The following is a 26,749-nucleotide window of genomic DNA, read 5'->3' as shown; positions in this document are numbered from 1 at the left end:
TGTGAGCCAAGACAGTTAACTATCTGTGAAACAAGCCTCGTTATAAAAACCAGCGTCTTCAATTAGGTGCACTGGCTTTACTTTCAATCAGATACTGCTAGAGAGACAGTTAAGATGTAGACACCACAAGACTGAGCTTTTCCACATGTTCAACTGCAAAAGCGTTTACTATTCCAGATGATGTCTTAAAATAAACACTGCATGATAGGCCAGAGAGGGAGGGAAAAAAATAAAAAGAGAGAACAATTGATAGAAAACAGATTTATAATGGTTAACAGTATATTTGTACAATTAAAATAAAAAATGATTCAATCCATCTCTCTAGTCCCTCTCACAGGAAACTGCCTAAACAGAACTAGGCCATTTTCCTCAAATATTTTATCAGCCTCTGACAGCAAATAAATCTACAAAACATTTCAGGCACAGCTAGTCCATTTTAATACTGTATTGCTTTTAAATAGATTTCTCAACCACAGAGCCCCACTTTTTGTCCAGATGATTTTATATCTTGCCAAAAAAGGATGAAAGTCGAACGACATATGGTGGTCAGACGGTACCAACAAATTATATTCCAAGAAAGACTTCTTCCTTTGATTATACCACAGTGACTTTCCTCCGATTCTCCGATAAAAGACTAAATCTATTCTCCAATGGATGACTCCGATTAATGAACAAGGGGAGTTATGCTCATAAATCTCTTATGACTCAGTGGGAGAAAAGGCACCCTTGAGCTGTGAATCTGCTGAGCGATACAGACCCTACCGCTCATATGAGAGTCACCCTGCAGATCCCCTTAGGGTGAATATAAGCTACAGATCTGTTCATGTAAATGGCATGGGACCTTTAGATCTATTCATTCTTTCTGCTGCTTATGTACCTGATATATGATGTGGTTGCAGCGCAGCGGCTGAGAACAGGAACATAAACGCAGAGCACAGCAGGCCTTACAGGAACTAACCGGCAGATTGCAATTTGAAGATGAAAAATAGTTCAGGGAACACAGTGTCACATTGTGGGGAAATAAATTAACCAGTGGAATTAAAACTCCCTGTACCAAGCAAGAGGAATGCAGCAGCTGCTAGGAGCATTAACCCTTTGCACCCTGGTGAGTTAGAAGCCACCGAATTCACTCTAATGCATTTTCCAGTATCCCACAGTATCAGGAAAACACAACTCCCACAAACATCAGGGTTGCTGTAAACAAATCATTGAAAATCTATTTTCACAACACAAAAGCAGGCATATTGTGACAGGCTGTAGAGCCCTTCAAGGATTGACAGGGAAGTCCCCCACTGCCGGGCAGTGAGACGCCCAAACTTATGCAAAGGGGTAGCCTCCACTTATCCGTGAGTGGGTCTCAGGGTGTGTAAGGGTCGCTAACCACTGCCAGGGACATTAGATGAGCTCCCACAGAATTTTGAAGAATGAATCCAAATCCCCATGATCATCGCCAGGTTTTATGGACCCCTCTCCAAGCCTGTCTGGGTCTGAGGGAAGGCAGCCGAGCCTCATTAGCGAGTCAGCCAGGCAGCCTCAAGTTATACTAATGACCCCATTAAGGGAACTTTAAAAAAGGGAGCCTGGGGAGGTCAGGGAGAGAGAGAGCCTGCCAGTTTTGTCCAGGGAGGCTGCTGCGTGATTACAAAGAATTTGGTTTTGTATTATGCGGTTTACAACTCAGTTGGCATCAGCTGTGTGAGATGCAGCATTGCTGGTAATTTTGGGCCGCTGATCCAAATCAGATAATTGGAATCGCCTGCAGAACTAGCATTAGACATAAGCAAAGCTGGCCAGATACCCAGTGGTGCCAAAAAACAATTCATTTTCAGCCTTTTTCCAATGACAAAAAAATCAACTGGCTGCATAGGGAGCCCCACAGCCACCCTCCCACCCCGCCGGGGGATTCTGCACCGGGACCGGCTTCTGCCAGTGGACTTGCTTTATGACCTTAGACCATCCCTAGTCACCAGAAGCTGCAGACAAAGCCAAAATCCTCAGGAGAGCTTCGTTTTACCCAAATCCAGAGCAAACACCTATCCCACTATGCTGTTACCTGCCCCTTCCCCCCTGTGTATTCAACACACTTTATCTTCAGGCCAAGCATGTCTAATAGAGCCAGGTATTTCGGGTGCCTAACTTGAGACACCTTAAAGAGGTGTAACTTTCAGAGGGCGAGCGCTTAGGCCTTCCTGAAAATCAGGCTCCTTTAAGTAATCTCAGATTGGGCACTCACACAAAACATGGAAGTACTGGAAGTCACAAATAACGCATGGCCTGTGTGTCCAACGCAGGTGGGGTGTGTTTGTTTTTTTAAACTTTTGTTAACTGTCCTTATCTGTGCTTCCCAAAAGGGGTCATCCCAATGGCTGCCCATCGCCTCCCTCTACCGGATCTTACAGTAGGGTCATCAGACCCCATTTCTGACATTACAGTTATGACGCTAGTAACTGCCCAATGTACACACAAAAGTGTGACTTCGAAACAGGGCCAATAGGCAGCAGGTTTTAGGCCAGCATAAGGAGTATTTCACATATGAAAAGAGATTAAAAACACGGGGACTGTGCAGCTTAGAAAAGAAACGACTAAGGGAGGGATAGGACAGAGGTCCATCAAATCACAAATGCTGTGGAGAAAGTGAGCAAGGAAGCGTTATTTACCCCTTCACAAAACGTAAGAACCAGGGGTCACCCAATGACATTAACAGGCAGCAGGTTTAAAAAAAAAACCCAAAAGGAAGCACTTCTTCACACAACGCACAATCAACCTGTGGAACTCGTTGCCAGGGGATGTTGTGAAGGTTAAAAGAATAACTGGGTTCAAAAAAGAATTAGACAAGTTCATGGAGAATAGGTCCAACAATGGCTATTAGCGAAGAAGGTCAGGGATGCAACCCCATGCTCTGGGTGACCCTAAATCTCTGACTGCCAGAAGACGGGACAGGATAACAGGGGATGGCTCACTCGATAAATTGCCCTGTTCTGGTCATTCCCTCTAAAGCATCTGGCACCAGTCACTGCCAAAAGACAGGATAGTGGACTACTGGCCATACTGGGTCAGACCATTCTCATGTTCTTATGCAAAGAGAGCAAGCTAACATAGAAAGGAAGCTGACCTTTTCTCTCCCTCAGTATAGACAAAGTCAGTGCTGGGTTAATGCAGAAGAGAGATAAAGTAAACAAATGACTGCAGAAGGGGATTATTTTATTTTCATTCTTGTCCCACCATGAGCAAAGAGTTTGACAAATACACCCAAGTAAGGGAACTCTAAGCTCAGGTTGGAAGTGTGGGCTCTATCCTTAGCTCAGCCTGCAGTAATACGGTGCTGTGGCCCATATGGCACTGTAAGATCAACCTCTGAACAGCAATCTACGGGGGTCTCAATGAAGCTTTTTGTGGCTTCACTTCCTTGTTTTCAGAATACCACAGAATCACACTGATTCCCACTTCACTAATCTACAAACCCCAGCCCCCAAACTACACAGCAGTTTAACCCCTCTTCTCAGCAAAATGTCCTAGCTAAGCACAGTCAGTCTTGTATTACTAAACTTTCATTCCATTTGCAAAACTTACTATAGAACAGTGGTGGGCAACCTGCAGCCCATCAGAGTCACCCGCTGGCCGGCCGCGAGAGTTTGTTTACACTGACCGTACGCAGGCACAGCTGCCCTCAGCTCCCATTGGCCGGGAACGGCGAACCGCAGCCACTGGGAGCTGTGAGCGGCTGTGCCTGAAGACGGTCAATGTCAACAAACTGTCTCATGGCCTGCCAGCAGACTACCCTGACAGGGCGCCTATGGCCCGTGGGCCACAGGTTGCCCCCCCCCGCTCGCAGGTGTGATATACCAAGAAGTATCCTAACTAAATCCAGGCTACATCAGTCAAAAGAAGTTAAGGTAGATAGTGCATCACAATCTGGTTTGAGCCCCATATTTGTTCACTTGGACTGTGCTCCTGAAAAACGCACACAAGCTCACCTTTATGTAAGCCACAGTCCCATTTACTCATCTAATCAGTCCCACTGAAGTCACATGTATTGCTCATATGAGTAAAGCTAAGAATGTGTGTAAGGATCAGGGCCTTAACTGCTAATACACAAAGGGTGACGTTCTGATCCCACTGGTGCTCGTTTGGGATTTGTTTTTGCTGTCGGTGGTGATGTTTTGGTGTGGTCTGTGTTTCCCAGATTAACAGGATTTAGGTGGGAAGGCTATGACAGATACAGAGGCAGCAGCGGTAGTGATCCAAGTAGTGGAAGACACAATGAAGATGACTGGATGTGGAAGCTGCGGTACGTACATGATCCTGGAGGGGGTACCTGGAAAGAGTTTCGTCTGCATGAAGTATCTTCTGATAGAGCTGATGGAAGAAAAGATCTGAGGACTGAAGATGCAGGTGGAAAGTCTGGTTGAGTTTAGAAGGGGGTTCAAGCGGATTATGGAGCAAAGACATGAGGCTGCTGAAGGGAAAAGCTCAGACTTGCAGATGGAAGCAGGACTGAAGAACTCTGAGGGAAGACTGCTGGGTGAAGAAAATGGACAGTGGAAGCATGTGACTAAGAGAACCAGGCAGAGGAAAAGACAGGCTAGTGAAGGAGAAATAGAGTTCAAGAACAGGTTTGCAGAGTTGGAAAATGAAGAAGGGGCTCAGCAGGTTGTCACTGAAGGTGGAAGGGCAAGGAAGAAGAGAAGAGTGGCTAGTCCTATAGGAAAAGGGGAAGAGTCAATGGAGACTACACCAAATATGAGCCCCAGGAGAATACAGGATGGGCTGAAGAGGATTACAAGGGAGAATAGGAATGGAAAGGACTTGCAGCCAGAGGGAACAGGGGATAGACCGGAGAATTGCACCACCACCAGGAAAAGGCAGGTCTACGTGATCGGGGATTCCTCACTGAGAAGAATGGACAGGCCTGTAACCAGAGCTGATCCAGAGAATAGAAGGGTGTGCTCTCTACCAGGTGCTAAGATATGTGATGTGAACCTGAGGTTGAAGAGGATCCTAAAGGGAACGGGAAAGAATCTACTGATCGTCCTTCATGTGGGAACAAATGACACCGGTAGATTCTCGCTGGAACATATCAAGGGAGACTATGCCAGGCTGGGGAAGACACTTAAGGAAATTGAGGCTCAGGTGATCTTCAGTGGGATTCTGCCTCTTCCTAGAGAAGGGCAACAAAGGTGTGACAAGATTATGACTATCAACAGATGGCTCAGGCAGTGGTGCTATAAGGAGGGCTTTGGGATGTATGGCCACTGGGAGGCATTCATGGACAGAGGACAGTTCTCTCGGAATGGACTTCATCTGAGTAGGGAAGGAAATAGACTTCTAGGATGGAGGCTGGCATAACTGATTAAGAGAGCTTTAAACTAGGAATTTGGGGGAGATGGTTGGGAGATGTCCAGGTAATCTCCACACCGGATTTTAACATTGAGAGGGAAGAAAACAAAGTAAGAAAGGATACAGCAGTGGGTAGGAGAATGGACATAAGGAGGAAGGGCAGTGTACATACCAGTCTAATAGGTCATACTGGCTGTAGAATGTCCGTGCCTAATCGGGTAAAGAATGTGAGCGAGGCCAAACAGCAAAAATTAAGATGTTTGTACACCAATGCGAGGAGCCTAGGTAACAAAATGGAGGAACTAGAGCTACTGGTGCAGGAAGTGAAACCAGATATTACAGGGAAAACAGAAACATGGTGGAATAGTAGGCATGACTGGACTACAGGTATTGAAGGGTATGTGCTGCTTAGGAAAGACAGAAATAAAGGTAAAGGTGGTGGAGTAGCATTGTCTATCAGTGATGAGGTAGACTGTAAAGAAATAAGAAGTGATGGAATGGATAAGACAGAGTCCATCTGGACAAAAATCACATTGGGGAAGAAAACTACTAGAGCCTCCTTTGTGATAGTGCTTGGGGTGTGCTATAGACCGCTGGGATCTAATTTGAATATGGATAGAGCCCTCTTTAATGTTTTTAATGAAGTAAATACTATAGAAACTACGTGATCATGGGTGACTTTAACTTCCCAGATATAGACTGGAGGACAAGCGTTAGTAATAATAATAGGGCTCAGATTCTCCTAGATGAGAAAGCTGATGGATTCCTTCATCAAGTAGTTGCTGAACCGACTAGCGGGGATGCCATTTTAGATTTGGTTTTGGTGAATAGTGAGGACCTCAGAAGAAATGGTTGTAGGGGACAACCTTGGTTCAAGTGATCATGAGCTAATTCAGTTCAAACTGAACAGAAGGATAAACAAAAATAAATCTGCGACTAGGGTTTTTGATTTCAAAAGGGCTGACTTTCAAAAATTAAAGAAATTAGTTAGGGAAGCGGACTGGACTGAAGAATTTATGGATCTAAAGGCAGAGGAGGCCTGGGATTACTTCAAGTCAAAGCTGCAGAAGCTATCAGAAGCCTGCATTCCAGGAAAAGGGAAAAAATTCATAGGCAGGAGTTGTAGACCAGGCTGGATGAGCAAGCATCTCAGAGAGGTGATTAAGAAAAAGCAGAAAGCATACAGGGTGTGGAAGATGGGAGGGATCAGCAAGGAAAGCTACCTTATAGAGGTCAGAACATGTAGGGATAAAGTGAGAAAGGCTAAAAGTCAAGTAGAGTTGGACCTTGCAAAGGGAATTAAAACCAATAGTAAAAGGTTCTATAGCCATATAAATAAGAAGAAAACAAAGAAAGAAGAAGTGGGACCGCTAAACACTGAGGATGGAGTGGAGGTCAAGGATAATCTAGGCATGGCCCAATACCTAAACAAATACTTTGCCTCAGTCTTTAATGAGGCTAATGAGGATCTTAAGGATAATGGTAGCATGACAAATGGGAATGAGGATATTGAGGTCGATATTACCATATCTGAGGTAGAAGCAGAACTCAAACAGCTTAATGGGACTAAATCGGGAGGCCCAGATAATCTTCATCCAAGAATATTAAAGGAATTGGCACATGAAATTGCAAGCCCATTAGCAAGAATTTTTATTGAATCTGTAAACTCAGGGGTTGTACCGTATGACTGGAGAATTGCTAACATAGTTCCTATGTTTAAGAAAGGGAAAAAAAGGGATCCAGGTAACTACAGGCCTGTTAGTTTGACACCTTTAGTATGCAAGGTCTTGGAAAACATTTTGAAGGAGAAAGTAGTTAAAGACATTGAAGTCAGTGGTAAATGGGACAAAATATAACATGGTTTTACAAAAGGTAGATCGTACCAAACCAACCTGATCTCCTTCTTTGGGAAAGTAACAGATTTTTTAGACAAAGGAAACGCAGTGGATCTAATTTACCTAGATTTCAGTAAGGCGTTTGATATCATGCCACATGGGGAATTATTAGGTAATTTGGAAAAGATGGGGATCAATATGAAAATTGAAAGGTGGATAAAGAATTGGTTAAAGGGGAGACTACAGCAGGTCATACTGAAGGGTCAGGCTGGAGGGAGGTTACCAGTGGAGTTCCTCAAGGATCAGTTTTGGGACCAATCTTATTTAATCTTTTTATTACTGACCTCCGCACAAAAAGTGGGAGTGTGCTAATAAAGTCTGCGGATGATACAAAGCTGGGAGGTATTGCCAATACAGAGAAGGACAGGGATACCCTACAGGAGGATCTGGATGACCTTGTAAACTGGAGTAATAGTAATAGGATGAAATTGAAAAGTGAGAAGTGTAAGGTTATGCATTTAGGGATTAATAACAAGAATTTTAGTTATAAGCTGGGGACGCATCAATTAGAAGTAACGGAGGAGGAGAAGGACCTTGGAGTATTGGTTGACCACAGGATGACTCTGAGCCGCCAATGTGATATGGCCGTGGAAAAAGCTAATGCGGTCTTGGGATGCATCAGGAGAGGTATTTCCAGGAGAGATAAGGAGGTTTTAGTACTGTTATACAAGGCACTGGTCAGACCTCATCTGGAATACTGTGTGCAGTTCTGGTCTCCCATGTTTAAGAAAGATGAATTCAAACTGGAACAGGTACAGAGAAGGGCTACTAGGATGATCCAAGGAATGGAAAACTTGTCTTATGAAAGGAGACTCAAGGAGCTTGGCTTGTTTAGCCCAACCAAAAGAAGGCTGAGGGGAGATATGATTGCTCTCTATAAATATATCAGAGGGATAAATACCAGGGAGGGAGAGGAATTATTTAAGCTCCATACCAATGTGGACACAAGAACAAATGGATATAAACTGGCCATCGGGAAGTTTAGACTTGAAATTAGACGAAGGTTTCTAACCATCAGAGGAGTGAAGTTCTGGAATAGCTTTCCAAGGGAAGCAGTGGGGGCAAAAGACCTATCTGGCTTCAAGATTAAACTCGATAAGTTTATGGAGGAGATGGTATGATGGGATAACACGATTTTGGCAATTAATTGATCTTTATCTATTCATGGTAAATAGGCCCAATGGCCTGTGATGGACTGTTAGATGTGGTGGGATCTGAGTTACTACAGAGAATTCTTTCCTAGGTGAATCTTGCCCATATGCTCAGGGTTCAGCTGATCGCCATATTTGGGGTCGGGAAGGAATTTTCCTCCAGGACAGATTGGAAGAGGCCCTGGGGGTTTTTTGCCTTCCTATGCAGCAATGGGGCATGGGTCACTTGCTGGAGGATTCTCTGCTCCTTGAAGTCTTTAAACCACGATTTGAGGACTTCCAATAGCTCAGACATAGGTGAGAGGTTTATTGCAGGAGTGGGTGGGTGAGATTCTGTGGCCTGCATTGTGCAGGAGGTCAGACTAGATGATTATAATGGTCCCTTCTGACCTTAATATCTATGAGTCTAAGTCAATGACAAAAGTCCCATTGGCTTCAATAGGGTCAGGATTTGACCCACAATTTGGTAATTCTCAAAGGGGCTGTCTACATGGTGTGGCGACGCATATCAGAGGGGAATAAGCTGTGGAGTGCTCCAACGGTCCCACATACATCTTGATGACGCACGGTAAAAGGTTTTGATGGTGCTTTGATGTAGTCTCCTCTGAAACGCACTAGGAACCTCTCAGAGCTCACCATCAGGCTCTGTGCGGGGCAGTTAGAGGGCCACACTTTAGATCACTCTATACCCCTCTGGTGTGCACTGCCACACCATGTAGACCAGCCCAAAGAGTCTCCTAGCCATTATGGTTGGATTACTACTGTAATTTTAGGGACTCCTCTAATACAGCCTACCTTCTTCCTTGTAAATGAGGAGTGGCTCCACTTAAGTCAATGGACCCACCTTGGTATGAAATTGATATGAGATCAGCAACAGGCCCATGATTGGGATTTTACCAGGTTCCTGTCAGGTTACAAGGTTTACATACCTTGCCAGTTTTACAATTTATCTAATTGTGTGAATGAAGTAAAACTACATTAATCTCTCTCTAGTTGGGTTCACTCTAGTTTCCAGGCACTAACATTGGAGCTGCAAACTCCAAAGGGGAATGGTTACGACAGAGAATAAAAATGTTCTAATATATTTTGTAGGTTATTTTTCTTGTAATTTGCAGTCAGGTTTCAAGGTCAACAAGGCACAAAATGCTCTAAGGGAACAAATTAAAGGCAAAGAAAATCTTTTTTAAAAAAAGTTATTGAGTCCAACTGATAGGCATTGGTGTTTCTATGCCTAAAAATTTATTTAATGGTGTTGATGTTTCATATAGTGATGGCACCTTAATCCTTTTATGCTGGCAGTACGTAGCACACACAGATATTGCTAGCAATGGACTTCTTTATTTAAAGATGACATGCAAAGACCAAAACAATAGAAAACTGAGTTAAAGGCAAATGTTTGTGCTGACCAGGCTTGGGGTGGAGGGGCATTAGGAATATTATCCCACCTTTTCAGAATTCTCTCCCTTTTCAACCAGTCAGTCTTCCAGATAAACGATCTTGTTCTTTCCAGGGAAAAGATAACCACTGGCTGACAGCAGTTAGGAAGAAACTCCCCCCTAGGCAGATTATTCCATAATTCTCCACCATGTGGTTTTTTGCACCTTCCTCTGCAACAGCTGATATGTGACAAGATACTAGACCTAATCCAGGGGAGCAATTCCCCAATTAAAACTCACTGTTGTGCCATGCACCCCTCACAGGCTGGCTAATAGGGATGTTTGGCGTACTTCTGAGCTTCACCTTTTCTGTTCACTGTTAATGTTGTATTTAGGGGACGGTTCAGTTCTGGCAATCTAGCAGCAGCAGGGCATCACGCCACATGGGGGAAGCAGGGTTCAAAAGTAATAGTTCACTTATTGCGTTCTCCAGGAACATATGACTAACTCCAGGAACACGACACTCCTCCTCAGGAGCATGAGTGGGTAGGGAGTTTCCTTGCTCTGCAGCAGCCTTTCTAACCACCTCAGGAACCTTGCAGAGCCAGAGCTGGCTAGAAGATTATTCTGCCTATCGCGGGGCCATTGGCAGAAATGGGGCTCAGAGGAACCAAATGGACAAGAACAATGTCAGTTACAATAACGGCTTTGTAACCAAGTAGAAATGCTATATAGCGATCGACAGCACGGTCTGAAAATGAAAGGCGGTATCAAGTGCGTCCCTGCAACGATCCATTTTAGGACTTGGACTGTTCTTTCCCCTTCATTCACATAACAGTCTGGAAGACAATATTAACTCCACATTCATTAAATCTGTGGGTGATGTCAAGCCAGGCGGAATAGTAGACACTAGAGAGGATACATCAAAAATATAAAGTGATCTGGCAAGCTCAGACAGCTGGGCAGATGTGAGTGAGATGACCTCCTATAGATAAATGTACGGTAATGCCCCTGGGGAGAAATAATCACTGTGTAGCTATAAAGTGGAATGCTGCTGTTTCAAAAGCAGCAACAACAAAGGGCTGGGGGTTAGGGTGGATAATGATTTGGAAGAGAATTCATGGTGTGATGCCATTGCCAAAAGACCAACGCCAACTGCCATCCCGTGATGCATGCACAAGGCACTGGAGGTAATAATGCTACTTTATGCAGACTTCGGAGAGACTGCCATCGCAATGCTGAACGCAGTTCGAAGCCGTTTCTTTGAAAAAAGGAGCTTAACACATTTAGAAAAGTTTAAAGGACAAAACACTTTGCACTTACCCAGCACGTACCACCTCCCACTAAAGGATCCTAAAGCCCTTGGAAAACATTAATGAACAAGGATAAGTATTACTATCCACATTGCCTATATGGGGGAAACAGGCACAAAGAAGAACCCAAGGTCAATACAGGGTATCGGTGGCAGAGGCAGGAACTAGAATCATAAATCATCTTTATGTGAGCATAAGCTTTCATGAGCAGCTACAGCTCACTTCATCGGATGCATGCAGTGGAAAATACAGTGGGGAGATTTTATATACACAGAGAACATGAAACAATGGGTGTTACCATACACACTGTAACGAGAGTGATCAGGTAAGGTGAGCTATTACCAGCAGGAGAGAGAAAAAAAAAAACTTTTGTAGTGATAATCCACGTGGGCCATTTCCAGCAGTTGACAAGGACATGTGAGGAATGGGGGAGGGGGGGGTGGAAATAAACATGGGGAAATAGTTTTACTTTGTGTAAATGACATGGATCACTCTCCTTACAGTGTGTACGGTAACACCCATTGTTTCATATTCTCTATGTATATAAATCTCCCCATTGTATGTTCCACTGAATCCGATAAAGTGAGCTGTAGCTCACGAAAGCTTATGCTCAAATAAATTTGTTAGTCTCTAAGGTGCCACAAGTCCTCCTTTTCTTTTTGCGGATACAGACTAACACGGCTGCTACTCTGAAATAAATCATCTTGACTCCCAGTCCTGTATTCTAATCACTAGACCACGCGGCCTTCCTAAGTCAGAGGGGCAGCTGAAAACAGGGATATAGGAACGTATCTATTAGATGAACAGTTTGTCAATTGCATCTGAGCCTGTATAAAACAATAAAGGTACTGGTTTTTATTAAATTAACATTAGTATCTTGGACTCAGTGACTGGTAGCTGCAACCTGGCAGGGCAGAACATGGTGGTGAAGAAAGATATGGGCAGGAAGGTTGCTAAGGCACATACAGAGCGAAAGAGAAAGAAGGGATGGGGGGAAATGGGCAATATAGGGACGCTTTCAGTTGGCGTTGGGGTTGCTTTGCAGCTAGTAACGTAAGCTTGTTGTGGAAGTGGGGTTTGTGCCAGGGGAGAAGGAAGTTAGCACACACAGGAGCTTGGGACTGGCATATGTTTCAATCACTATGTGAATCGGCTCTCGGTCGGTATCTAAAAAGGTCGTGCTGTCTGAATAACATTTGGCAGGGAGTCGTGGCATTCCACATGCTCGCAGGCAGGATCTATACCATAAAAAGGCTCCTCCCCAGCAAGCACTTAGCCAGCTCCCAGAGAGACCAGTGGCTGCATACTCATGGAGACCAAACTGCTTTCCCTTCCCAAGCAATGGTCTCTCCAGAAGCAGCAGCCTGAGGCAGATTAGCAGTGAGAAGAAGTTCTCATTCCTGCTGTCTATGCTTTAACTAGTGAGTGGAGGGCTTTCAGTTTCCAGGGCTATTCATCTGACAATTACGATGAGCATGATGAGTAATTAATTCACTTGCGGAAAAAACGTGTCAAAAGAACTACGCCCATGTAACACCAGCACATTTAATGTGCAAGTCACATCGGTCTGAAGAACATAGTTACTTTCTTAAGCCTCTGTTCACTGGTAAATAGCCAGGGCCCTCTGTGTCGCACAACCCCCCAAAAGCGCTGGTGGATCCAGCTTTTTGCACACAGGAAACCTTTTCACCAGGAACTCCACCAACTTTCAGAGAGCAAGATTGACGACTGCAGGTTTCTCGGCTCAAGAGCAGATGGGGCGAGATTTAACTATAATAAGACTTTGCACTGTAGCCCCACTTGATTCAGGAGGCCCCCAAATGGTCCTCAATATCCATGGAAAGTTTAATTACTCAAAAAAAAAAAAAAACAGGAAAAAAAAAGAGAAAACCAACTTTCCCTTAAGACTTGTGTTGCTGTGCCTCGCTGGCAAACGCTCACCTATCTATTGCGCGCGTGTGACTGCTCGGGGCTAAGTGTTCCTACATACTGTGTTATATGAGTTATGTTACTTACCCACCGCAGGGGGAGGTAAGGACACTGCCAACCTTAACTTGGAAGTTCCTTGCTTTTGTGGGTTTCACAGTTGCTGTTTTCGTATTCCATACGCCTGTTCATGGTAAGCTGTAACAATATTTCTCTCTCTTGTACATCTGGTGTCAGTGTTAAAAATAGATTAATCCTTTCATACATTGCCACAAAGGAATCTTGTAGGGAACATCCAACAATCTAGGTTGGCCAAAAAGCAGCTATTAACTTGATACCACCACAGTTATTCAATTTTACTACAACCAACTTTAAAAAGCCATTATAATTTTAAGTAAATGATTTTCTTTAAATAAAACCCTAATGCATGAAAAAGTGACAGCATGTCAGTGATTGTTTTGTAAGAGCACTATTCATATTCCTCTTAACTTTCTACAGATGCAGCGCTTGCTGCGGTAAAGCAGAATTTTTAAACAATGACACCGTGCAGACTACCAAACGCAATTTTTCCTTGAAGAAGTTTAGAAGTCTTAAAAAAGTTTTTACTGTTTTTTATTTGCCTGACATTCTGCATATTATATTGTGGGCTTTACCAGATTTGCTTTGACCATATGAGTAATTTGATTTTAAACAGTAAAAAATCATAGTGTACTACAGTAAAACATCGTCCCACCACTACGTGATAGATTTTAAAGCTACAGGAAAATGTTTTGCGCTGTACACCCCTAAACATATGCATGAAGTAATAGCATGCTAAGTAACCAACATGCTGAGCGCTGCACAAGGCACGCACAGACGGTCTCTGCCCCAACGGAGTATTCATCTTATTATACTACAACCCTGAAGGGATACCACTTAGGGAGCGAGGCATCAGGTTTGAAGTCAATTTAACTAGATTTGCTAGCACTTTAAATTCTGCTCCCAGCAAGGATGGCTCAACTCCTTATTCTTCTGTGATGGACACAACAGCTGGTCGAAGAATTAAAAAAAAAATTCAACACTTCCCCCCCAAAAACAAGACAAATTTTCCATAAAATATTTCACAAAATATTTTCCCCCTTTTCAGCCAGCTCTAATGGATAGGCCCTGCCTGCTGTGTGCCTGGGGTGGGGGTCATTTGGAGAAAACCTGAAAAAAACGGACATTATTCATTATTATTATTTGTTTGTATTGCTGTAGTGCCTCTGAGTCCTAGTCATAAGCCAGGACCCCATTGTGCTGAGCACGATACAAAGGAACTCAATCTAGTTAGCTTAACAAAGAGGTTACAGGGTGACATGATTACAGTCTATGAGAACCTACAGGAGGAACAAATATTTAACAAAGGGCTCTTCAGTCGAACAGGGAAAGGTCTAACATGATCCAAAGGCTGGAAATTGAAGCTAGACAAATTCACCCTGGAAATAAGGTGTATTTTTGTACAGTAAGACATGGAAAGATTTCGAAAGGCTGTGGGTGGATTTTCCATCACAGACAATTTTTAAATCAAGATTGGCTGGTTTCCTAGAAGATCTGCTCTAGGAATTATTTTGTGGAAGTTCTAGGTCAGGCTAGATGCTCACAGTTGTCCCTTCTGGCCTTGGAATCTATGAAACACAGAATAAAAAGACAGTCCATGACTCAAAGAGCTCACAGTCTAAGTGTAAGACAGGAGACAACAGATGAACAGACAGACAAGGGAACAATGAGATGTTATTGGTCAGCATCACAGCTAATGGAAACAGTACACCAATGGTCTAAGTGTTGTCAAGTTTTTTTATAGGCATTAAGGAAGAGGAGAGTTTGGGAGGCGGATAATGAGGTAACTTGGTAGATGCTTATAGGGAGCTCCTCCGAAGCATGGAGGCCGTGAAGTGCCTTGGAAGTGAAGACAAGCGGAGCCTGACCTTTGTGGCAGCTTTCTGAATGGATACGAGTGAAGAAAGACGAATTTGTCAAGGCCAAAGAGAAGGATGGTGCAGTAATTGAGACGTGATATGATGAGCTTGAACAAAAGTTTCAGGTGTGTGGATGCACTGGAAAGGCTGTGCCATAGAAACGCTATACAGAAAAAACACATGGAAGACTTAGACACAGCCTGGATGTGAGGACCTAGAGAGAGGTCTGAGTTGACGAGAACCAAGTTATGCGCCTGAGTGACAGGCAGGATAGTGGTGTTGTCCACAGCGATGGCAAAAGGAGGTAGCGAAGAGGGGAGGAAGAGATCAGAGAGGAAGCCTTATGGGAAGGTGTTGTGTGGATGGTAGAAGACAGCGACATATGGAGGGGGAAGGAGAGAAGAGTCAGATGCAGTGTCATTCAAATGAGAAGAAAGAGTGGGAAGGCTGAGGAGGCAGGGACTGGTGGCAGGGATAGGAGAGGAGCAGCCCAACACTCCCACCATGGTCAAATCCAGGGCCGGAAGTATGAGAGAAAGAAGCCTTGGTAAAGTAGGGCAGTTGCAGAGGCAGACATTCTGCCGGCTCCTATGGCATTTCTTGCAAGAGCAGGGGTTGTGCCCCAGGGTCCTCGGATAACATTTTCTCCTCCCCACACTATGGGGGTTTGTTGTTGTCTGCCTGTCTCCAACTCGCCAACCCAGATGTGCTTGCACCCTGCTGTGCATTATTCTCTTATATATTCACCTGCAAAGGGCTTTTGGCCCCATTACCTGAAGTGACGCTACACAGAAAGGTAAAGTGTTGCTACTGCCACATCCTGTGGGTCAGACTGTGGACAACCACCGCATGGATACGGGGGCAGATGGAGAAGGAGGTAAGCAGCCCCTGCTTTGGTTCCAAGGCCAGGTCACTGCTGCAAACTGTACACTCCTCTGAAGGCCAAGACCATCCCTGGCTGGTGGCATTAGCTACCATTTAGCAGGGTGGTTACCTGCTTTGGCCCTGAAAGGGCTGAGGCCAGCCCGGGGAGAGGGCTGGGGCTGTGGGGAAAAGCCCAGCCTGATGAAGGGAGCAGCCGCAGCTGTGGCCAGCTCAATCAGACCCAGCTGGCCCCTATAAGAGGCTGTGAGCCAGGAGCCCAGTCACTCTCCCTCTGCCTGTAGAGGAATAAGGGCCTGGCTGCAAGGTGCCGAGCAGGGCACCTAGATTGGAGCAGCACTCGGGAAGGGCCAGAGGAGCTGGGAGCTCCGGCCTGGAAAGCCTCAGGCTGCAGGCCTGATTACAGGCCGAATAGGTGCAGGGTTGCAGAGGGGCAGCCTATGGATAGGCAGAGGCAGCAGGTCCATACCCCCTTGCCTGGGATGAGTGGCGTATATACTCCAGTCTGCCCCCAATATAAGGGGCTAAGTGGGGACTGGCAGTAGCCCACACTGAAGGGAGGTGGGGTTAGAGGGTGGGAGCTCCCCTGGGTGGGAAGACCCAGAACCTGAGAGTGTGGGGGTACTGCCAGGGGGCAGCACACCAGAGAAAGGGGCACTGGGTCCTGGAAGGGACATGGGGGCCAGCGGTAAGGCAGATCCCCAGCCTGCAGAGGGCACTCTGCTGGAAAAGAGCTAATTCCTGATGATTACCAGCAGGAGGCGCCACAGGGGTGAATCCAAAGGCTTACACTACCCCAAAAGCATCAATGGGGAGGCTACCACCCATTCCCTGCTTTAGCTTGCAGAACTGGTTGCACCATAGGCAAGCTCAAGGTGCACTCTCTTTAAGGAAGGTAGCAGCTAGTACAGGCCCCCATACGTAGCTGGCTGCTCCCAGAAGTCACTTTGAGGCCATGCAGCTTCACATGGTCCCCATCAGGGATCTGTGACTGAGAGGCACGACTGAATCCTGGGTAAGGGTGATGAGGAGGTCACAAGTTCAAGTGAATGTACTGTCAGGGAAAACATTATGTAACATTTCTATTACAGTCCCTGATCCAAAGAATTTACATGAAACACTTAGTCCATATGGACTATATCTGGCCTTCATTCTAATGCCCTCCCCTCACACCCACAACATAACCTGATCTTCAGAAGTGATGAGCTTCCACAGTTCCCTCTGGCTCACATGGGATCTGTGGATGCTCACCCCCTCTGAAAGAAGTCTTAGTCCTCTTACTGGCCCAGGGATAGCACAGGCCTGGGGGTGGTCCAGGTGGGCAGAGGGAAAAGGAGAAGGCAAGTACTCTCTTGAATGGAAGGGACTGGAGGAGACACTGCAGAAGGACTGACAGTCCAGTGAAAGGAAAAGTTCAGCAAACTGCATAAAGTAATTGAAAGATAACCTGATTGCTCATAAGAAAGTACGTAGGTTTAAATGAAAAAAAAAAAAAGAAAAGAAAACCTGAGCAAGAGGCTGTTTGTGCAATTTACAGCCATTCCATTCCAGAACAGTGGCATTAATTGAAGTGAACCAAACCTCACATCAGTTTGGAAACATTTAATTTGAAAATTTTAGTTCACTAAGCAATGTGCAATCAATAGCAGTTCATTATCATCTGTGTGGCTGCAAAGTGGAAGGGGGAGCATGGAGAGGTAGAAAGCAGCCAGACACATCACGACGCGGAGTGGTTCTATCTGCAAGAAGCAGGAGCTAAGGATGTTCAGTACTTGGGATGATCATACCCACAATGATGAGGGCACTGAGAATCCAATATTACCCAGGCGCCAACAATTATATGTTAAACCACTTTAAAATAATGGATACAGGTTTATTTGTATTCGGTAAAATGTCAAGCAGCACAGTCTAATTAAATCACGTCTAATTATTTTGTTCCTGCTATTAGTTACAAGTAGCACCAAAGATTACAACTACTGAAAGGTAACAGGAAACAAAAATCCATTTGCTTATTTTGTGCTCTCAACATTAATATTTATATTTAAAGGACTTTTAAAAAAAATATAAGCATCAGGACATAAATAGTGAAAGACCGCACCTTCAGAAACTGGAGTTCTTTAAAATATAACTATGTGATTTATTTTAAAAAAACAAAAAACAAATGACTGTGTCCCTTTAAGATGCAATTTCCACAAGTTTCAAGCGTACGTTACATTCATTTTTCCCCTCACTAAATTATTCTTTTTGAAAAATTCCAATAAATTAGCACTGGCTGCAAGTCTTTTAATAGGATTACACTCATGATTTTATAATAAATTGTATTAAAAACAAGAGAGATTAAATGGTGAGAAGAGATGTCTTCCTTAATTTTAAAATTTAATTTAAAGTGGAGAGACTTTTTGTTTAATTAAACTTTTCCTTGCAGTCCTGTGAATCCTTTACAGCAACAGCATGCCAGTGCCTAAGACCTAGGACAGGGGTCGGCAAGCTATGGCACGCGTGCCATAGGCGGCATGCGAGCAGATTTTCAGTGGCACTCACACTGCCCGGGTCCTGGCCACTGGTCCGGGGGGCTCTGCATTTTAATTTAATTTTAAATGAAGCTTCTTAAACATTTTTAAGCCCTTATTTACTTTACATACAACAATAGTTTAGTTATATATTAAAGACTTATAGAAAGAGACCTTCTAAAAACATTAACATGTATTACTGGCACGTGAAACCTTAAATTGGAGTGAATGAATGAAGACTCGGCACACCAATTCTGAAAGGCTGCTGACCCCGACCTAGGAAATGAAACTAACCAGTCTTATGCAAACAGACTGAAATGCAAAAAAGGGTAGGCATAGATCCTGAGACGGTGAGACGTCAGTCATGTTAATTTTAATAATATGCAATAATAAACTCCTACCCCAGTTCCTGCCCTGGGTGCCCACACAACTCCCACCGAACTACAGGTTGATACATGCAGCAGCAGGGCAGAAATTTGCATGCCACGCATAATGTTTGCTGAGTAAGTGGATCATTTACAGTAGCCACTTGTGGGTGCAATTAGCCCCTCCACTGTTCAGTGAGGAGAACTAGAGATGAACATTCAAAAACCAGTGGGAGAACACTTCAGTCTCTTCGGTCACTCGATTACAGACCTAAAAGTGGCAATTCTTCAACAAAAAAACTTCAAAAACAGACTCCAACGAGAGACTGCTGAATTGGAATTAATTTACAAACTGGATACAATTAACTTAGGCTTGAATAAAAACTGGGAGCGGATGGGTCATTACACAAAGTAAAACTATTTCCCCATGTTTATTCCCCCCCCGCCCCACCTACTCTTCCTCAGACGTTCTTGCCAACTGCTGGAAATGGCCCACCTTGATTATCACTACCCCGGTAATAGCTCACCTTAAGTGATCACTCTCGTTACCTTGTGTATGGTAACACCCATTGTTTCATGTTCTCTATGGATATAAATTTCCCCACTGTATTTTCCACTGAATGTATCCGATGAAGTGAGCTGTAGCTCATGAAAGCTTATGCTCAAATAAATTTGTTAGTCTCTAAGGTGCCATGGTACTCCTTTTCTTTTAAGAGATGAACAGTCGTGCTCAAGGGAGACCGGAAGTCAAGGGTGGGAGTTTTGTAAACCCTTCTCTTCTCCTACTTCCAGGCTGATGGAAAAAACATCACTTGGCTGAGACTCCAAATGCTTCTCTTACAGCACTAGTTGTTAATCTGCACTCCTAACCCCACTGGAGGAGCACAAGGGGAATAGCATGAAGCCACAGATGGGAGCCAGTGCCGTACAGCCCCAGAGCTTGCTGTGCCCCGAGGGGAGGCCACGGAACGCAGAGGGCCAAGCAGCCCCCAGTGATGCTCTGCGACCTAGCCCCAACTCCAGTCCTGCAGACCTCCCGGCTCTTTTCGTGGCTGCTTGTCCCACCCCACAAAGGGAAAACAGTTTGTGTTTTCTGTCTCACTAAGCCACGGCAGCTTTCTCTCCATTATTAAGGCTACTTTTTAGTCACAGGTATTTTTAGTAAAAGTCATGGACAGGTCACAGGCAGTAAACAAATATTCACAGCCCGTGACCTGTCCATGACTTTTACTAAAAATATCTATGACTAAAACTGGAGGGGGGGGGGGCCGTGGGTCCTCTGGAGGGGGGGATCCGGGGGTGCTAGTGGAGGTGGCCCGGGACCCCTGCTGGTGCTGGGGTGGGAGGGTTGGCAGGGCCGGCAGGGGCTCCCTACGCAGCTCAGCATCCTTGCAGCTCCTAGGCAGCAGAGGGTCCAGCAGGCTCCGTGCGCTGCTCCCGCAACAAGTGCTGGCTGTCACAGCTCCCATTAGCTGGGAACAACAGCCAATGGCAGCTGCAGGGGCGGGCCTGCAGGCACAGGTAACAGCAGAGATGGAGGCCCCCCATCACCGCCTGGGCGCTGCAGGGCTATGCCAGTGGGATCTGGGGAGCCCCCAAGGTAAGCGCCCCCTGCACTCCCCTCTCACACACCCAAACTGCCGCTGCTGCCGGCTCAGGAAGCCCGTGAGCCAGAACCAGCCACTGCAGAAGTCACAGAGTCTTAGCCTTATCCATTATCAATACCTTGCTCATAGTCACTTTTGAAAGTTTTACCCTTGATGACTGTATGCTGTAAGAAGGCTTGAAGGATGCCTCAGAGTTATAATGCCACCACCCCCTAGCTCTTATATAGTGCCTTTCATTGGTAGAGCTCAATGTGACTTACGAAAGAGGTCAATATCATTATCCTCATTATACAGATGGAGAAACCGAGGCACAGTGAGGGAAGTGGCAGAGCCTGGATTAGAACCCAGGTATTCTGAGTCCTAGTGCAAGCTCTATTAGGCAACACTGCCTCCTTCTGCCTGAAAGGGGTGGCACAGCCTGATGATAATTCACTCTGAGGAGACTAGGTCACATAAATATAGTAATGCTATACAACATGGAGTGAAACGGACTCAAGAAAGTGCAAGCCAGTAATGGAAGAATACTGAATGGTGCGGATTTAGAGATGAGCCCTCCAGCTGTCCCTTGGACAGACTCCCCCCAGTATCCCCATCTCCCCTAAAATACATTTTTCCCCATATGCTGTATGGGACTAGTGTACAGCCTTCCTAGAAGCAGGAGATGTGCGATGTCTTTTTGGCCCTGTAAGCTCCCACTGCACAACCGAATTTTCCAGACATCTTCTGACCTGCTAGTGGGTTCTGAAAATAAGCCTCCATCTGCCATGCCAAGAAAGGTTTATGCCCCAGATCACTACCTGATGGTCTGAAATGGTGTGAAGACGTCAGAACAGCAGCCCCAGAAAACACCACACGCACCTTGGAATGTTCTAGAAAGTCACTTCTCAGAACAAAACGGGCAGATGGAGCCATTCGCCATGAAGGCAGAGGAGTGTACTACAGATAAAAGAGAGGATCGTCGTCTACGAAGTATAGTCTGAGCAGACTTTAAGAAGCCATCCCTTGGGCAGCAACTCGCTAACAAGTTCAAGAGTCCAGAAAAAATAGAAATGAAAAGGGATGTTTTCCAGCTAGTTCTTAACTTGGCCTTGAAGGTCAACAAATGTATAACAGATGTGCCCTGTTCTGAATGTGGAGGATTGGGCTGCTGCTAACTGTTATTGTCAGGATGCATCAAATTTAGCCATATGTCTACAAGGGCTGACAGTGTTAGAAAAGTCTCATGTAAAGCAACACATCTTATAGTTTCAGCAAAATCCTAGGTTTGCCTGTCACGGGTAGGGTGTTAGAGAATTGCCTTTTGTCTTGGGTTTTCGAAAAGTTTATTCAAATCAGCTTATATATTTAAATTTTTTGAAAAGAATCATAGTATCTGATACTTTGCCCTCCTACTGATTTCACAGACAGTTTTTCATGTTAATTATAACCACTACAAATTAATCACAGGACACATTTAGCTAAGGCTCTTCTTTTACCTCACAGAGAAGAATGCCATCAGAAAACTAAGAAATCTTCCAACCCACTGCGGGTATTTCGCTTTCCCACCCTCTCCTCACTCTATCAAATGTCAGCTTTCGTTCTCAGTTATAGACCCCAAGAGAAATGCACAGACTTGCGCTGCAATTGTGAGATGGATGGAATAAACACTCATATCAAAATAAAAAGGGATAAAAATGCTAAGATCACACATGGCTATAAACTCAAGTTATGCGTGTAAAGCCTTTCCTCCTACAGGACTCTGCCTAGATTTTTCAGGATGCTAACGCTGTTGGTTACAAAACAGCTGTGCAGCAAAACAGGAATTGTCATACTAGCTCAGCCCTGCAGCCCACGTAGCCCAGTATACGGCCCAAGTAATACAACGTAATTTTCCTTACTAGCTCAGAAGAGTAACTAAAAATCCAAAGGAAAAAGTGGCTACAATAATAGGCCCTGATCCTGTATTGCTAGCAGATGGGCAGACTGCTGCTACAGTGCAGAGTGACACTGCAGCCATTGAAGCCAGCAGGGCTCTGAATGGGGGCAAATGCAATGCAAGGCCGGGGCCATACATAGCGATCAACTTTAGCTTATTGACTTATTGCCGTGGGTGAATGTGTCTCAGTGCTTAGACAGCAACACTAGTCCTGAAGCCTGATGTTATATCCCAGAGAGTCGTAGCTATTTAGAGCCGTTTTATTTCTCTGAACAAATGAGTTTTTGATTTTTCTAAAGCAAAAAAAAGTGGGGGTTTGGTTTAGTTTGTTTTTTGTCTAACATATTCCTGATCAAGACTGCCATAATTTCAGATTTTCTTCATAAAATAGTCACACACAAAGCAAAAGGCATATCACCCTTGTTTAATACTGTGGATAACTTCCAGAAAATGAAAGCCAGCATACAGACATCCAGAACTCTTTAGGGAATATAAAGTTACATTTATCCTTAAGTTTTAGCATAGAAATTGTGTCAATGTTCAGGATTTACATTACAGGTTTAAAATGCTCAGTATTCTCCTGCCCTTCTCCCATATACTCCCCCTCAAGGCTTTTCACATGAAGGTCACTATTTCAGACTCAACCCTGAGCTGGCTGAAAGCCATTACTATTAGCTGGCTGCTCAGTGAGCTGTGTGATCACATTTGGTAACCCCCCAATGTCAATGCACCCTTGTTGAGAGTCTCAGAGAGGCCCAGTACAAAAGCCTCAAATCTTCCACCCATCAAAACCAATGGGAGTTTTCCCACTGACTTCCCTGGATCAGGGTGCAGACTCAGTGCAGAGCCTCTTCCCTAGAGGTGTGCCTTGCAGAACAGGCTTGCAACATGTTGACTTTGCTGGGGGAGCATAAGGGAGGAGCATTGCCAACTCTTCATTCTGCAGTCAAAAAAACAGCACTTGAGTGTGAACACTCAAGCTATGCCTACCCTGCAAGTAGAGGTGTGACTGCCATACACACAGCATACCCAAGCTAACTTTGACAGACAGCAGGGAAGCCACGGCAGCAGGGCAGTATCAGCCTGTCCGCAAACCTGGTTACATACTCCAATGGCTAGCCCATGCTGCCGCAGCTTCCCTGTTATTGTTATTTCCGCTAGCTAAATCAAAGGTAGCTCGGGTGCATCTACACACGGCTGATTGCAGGGTAGAAACAGCCTCCATCTGCCAAGTTTCAATAGCTCTCAGTTTGTGTTAAAGCCTTAAAATCAAATTAACCAGGAGTGTGCACAGAGCTGACAGTCACCCAGGAAAGCAGCAGACCTGTTTCTACAGGGCTCCTGCCACCAGGGACCATTGCTGCTGGTTTCCTTAGTGACTGCAATAAAAACTAAAAAGAGAGGAGTAATCTTCAGTCTCCCATGTTAGCAATGGAGGCCAGGCTGGGTGCAGATGAGCATTAACTGGGGAATATGTTGGCCCATATCCAAACCTGGGTACTCTGATAACTATGTTAGAGTCCACAGCTTAAATGTAACAGCAAGGCAAAAAGGACATAATATTTTCCAGGTCTGTATCATATTAGAAATTATCACAAAGTGATGTTAATAGAGATTTTTAGAACAATCGGCATATTGCACTTGACTAATCTCCGCAAATAAAGCAAAATCTTATCGCATTGACATTGGGTAAAATTTGTTTGATGCAACTTCAGGACTAGACTTGGTTAGAACATCAAACGTGCTTTCAGGGTACCCTAGATCCCTGTCACTTTGATTGAAACAAAGTGTGCTCCAGAGTTTCACCCTTCACAAACAGCTGATAGGGTCAGAATCCTGGCTACTGCACGCAGGCAGGAAAATAGTTCTGAAACCTGAAGCATCTAAAATATATATCCCTGTTTCAGATGTCAGCGCCATAATAAGGGGGTGAAACTCTGTAACCTGTAACGGGAGTTCAGACTAGATGATCTAATGGTCCCTTTGGCCAAAAAAAAAGCTGGGGGAGGGGCGGCGGCGGGGCAATCAGCACAGACTTGACAAAATTTTGTAGCGTTTGTATCCATCCAACTGCGTGTTTAACATGGGGGTGGGGGGGGAGACCTTCCGCCTTTTGGCAACAAAGAATCTGCAATAAAACTCAAATTGTAGACAAGACATCCTTTCTGATCCTTGCAGAAGGAAGATTCCCCCATTAGAATTTAATTTGGCTATTGACAAAATTAATCTGCTATGTTCTTCTGTTGACATATGGTTTCAGTCCTTTAATGCTCTATTAACCCTATTTTGTCTTTGGGATAATAGGATATCATCGTTACTAAATAGTATGCTAATAGTTTTTCCTCTAGTATTAAAAATATGCTGCATTGTCCTACTCTAATTGAGTTGAGATTAGTACTGAAATAATTGTTTATTATTTTACCATAGGCACTTTACTGCTTCGGAGTATCAGTTGCACTCCAACTACTATTATGACTTTGTAGCAATTGACTAACTATTATACCGTTATCCAGAGTCTAACATTTAACTGGGGGAAAGCCGGGAATGCTTTCCCACTGCAAGGTCTCGGCTTTCTAATTTATTAGAAATCAACTTCAAAATATAAAAATTAGATTTAGTCAGTTTTTTCTCTTCTCAGGAGAGTGTGTCCCATGAGGCTCAACCTGAGCTTAATTAGGAGGGAAGATTTTTTTAAATATGTGATGAGCTTTATATTGATGCCCTCTAGCATAAGCCTCTCCATTTCATACTTCCCGTAAGATCTGAATTGCCAAAAAATCTTCCCTCCACCCCCAACAAATTGAGAGCACACTGTAGAGTAGGTTTGCTAAATGGCATTACCATGAACTATTTTTATACTGATTTTCCTTGCTCTATTTCATCCCTGTCTGTATCCATTTGTTGTGTTGCAGGCTTCTGATTTTGGTTTTTAATTGAAATCACTTTGTAGAAATCTTTATAGCATAATGGCCTAAATTCTCATCTCAATTGCAAGGACAGAGACCCACTGAGTTCCACAGGGTTGAGCTGATGTAATCAAGACTGGAATTCGTTCCAGTGAAAGTCCTGATTGATAATTAAAAGCAGCCTTTTAAAAGTATGTACAAGTGAAAGTATTCTAAGGAACACCTACTAAGTGAAGACATTCATTCAAACACAGCGCGCCCTGGAGTATCTCAGCACAAGAACCTTGAAAGGCCCAATAGCAATGGGTGTGGAAGAAGCATTTCCTAATGTAGCTGCAGAATGGTGGTGGTGAAACAGGCAGCCAGCCTGCTAACCTACAGGTAACCGGATGGCAAACGTGTTTATTTTCTGGATGCCCTGAAAATTGAGACAGAGATGAAGGACGTGTAAAGAGGCAACTGGACCAACATACACTCATGAGGACTCTCAGCTATGCACACAGATGAGAGCAACCTGTGGAGTGAGGTGATGCTAGGGACAATACTTAGATGCTCGAATGATATTTTTGCTTGTGGTCTAGTGCAATGCATAGACAAAAATTGCACTGCTGAAGTCTGAAATGCTGCATTTTACACAGTTACATCTTAGTTTCCTGGTTTCACTGGCACAGTCAGATCATTAACATTTTAACGATGTGTGCATGTCTGTGTCTGTGTATATTATTGAGATTAATGGACAGAGCCAATGCCTTTCTAAAAGCAGTCAAAGGTCTGTCATAAGTTATACAACTGCTCTTCTAACTACTAGTTCAGCTATATGGACCTTTCAGTTTTTAAATTATGCACAGATTACAAAAAATGCTAGAACACAAACCATTCATATGGTACCAAGGTGCTTTTAAAAAATAAATAAAAATAGCCAGTTTGTACACTCCTCCTCCCATCTGAAGTTTTGGAACCTATCAAGCAATTCAGATTTCAATATATGTTCCAAGTCAACACGTATTGAACTCCAAGCTGCTATGGCAATTGAGTAAGGACAAGCAAAGACCAGTATACATGTGCCCGATGAATCAAAATGATTTATCAAAAGTATATTTTTAAATGAAGAAATGAAGTGCAATCTGTTAGCCATTTTCATCAAGATTTAATTAAGCTTTTTTGTTATTTGGCTATTCATAATTTCCAGTTAGTTTTATTTCCTACACGGCTGGTTTCAAGCTCATCGCAGGTAATCCTCCTGGCCGCTGCCCTGCTCTGCTCTAGTTAGAGGCTGCTGATCAATATGCATTTTACTGCACATATTTTACGGAAAGCATTGTAGGGCAGGAATACTCTGTGCTTCCCTGCCTTTTCCCCTCCAGGTGTAAAAACACTCTTTGGTCAGAATTTAACTCCATATGCTGACAACTGACCACTTAACACAATTACTCTGGAAGTACTTATGAATTACAGTACACTAGGGTGATACATGAGTGCTCCAGTTTAGCTCTATTTAAATGTAAATTGCGGAACCACCGGACTCAGGCCTCATCTACACTTAAAATGTAGGCTAACATACCTATATCACTCACCCCTGAGCTCCATAGCTATGCTGAACTAACCCTTGATGTAGGCACAGCTAGATCA

The 26,749-nt window shown here is 44.2% G+C and overlaps 1 protein-coding gene across 7 annotated transcripts in view; it reads right to left on the bottom strand.

The window, feature by feature from the left end:
• Positions 1 to 26,749, bottom strand: part of PTPRG (protein tyrosine phosphatase receptor type G) — a 610,647-nt gene that overhangs the window by 478,542 nt on the left and 105,356 nt on the right. Inside the window, exon 1 of one of the 7 annotated variants that reach the window (XM_043550712.1) lies at positions 878 to 955. The exons of the other annotated variants lie outside the window; for them this stretch is intronic. Coding sequence (XP_043406647.1) covers positions 878 to 923 — 46 coding nt within the window. The 5' untranslated portion in view covers positions 924 to 955. Of the gene's footprint in view, positions 1 to 877; positions 956 to 26,749 lie in introns of those variants that run through there. 7 annotated transcript variants of the gene reach the window in all.

This window comes from Chelonia mydas, chromosome 7, assembly GCF_015237465.2.
Source record: "Chelonia mydas isolate rCheMyd1 chromosome 7, rCheMyd1.pri.v2, whole genome shotgun sequence".
Lineage (NCBI taxonomy): Eukaryota > Metazoa > Chordata > Testudines > Cheloniidae > Chelonia > Chelonia mydas.
This window is presented reverse-complemented; position numbering and strand designations above follow the sequence as displayed.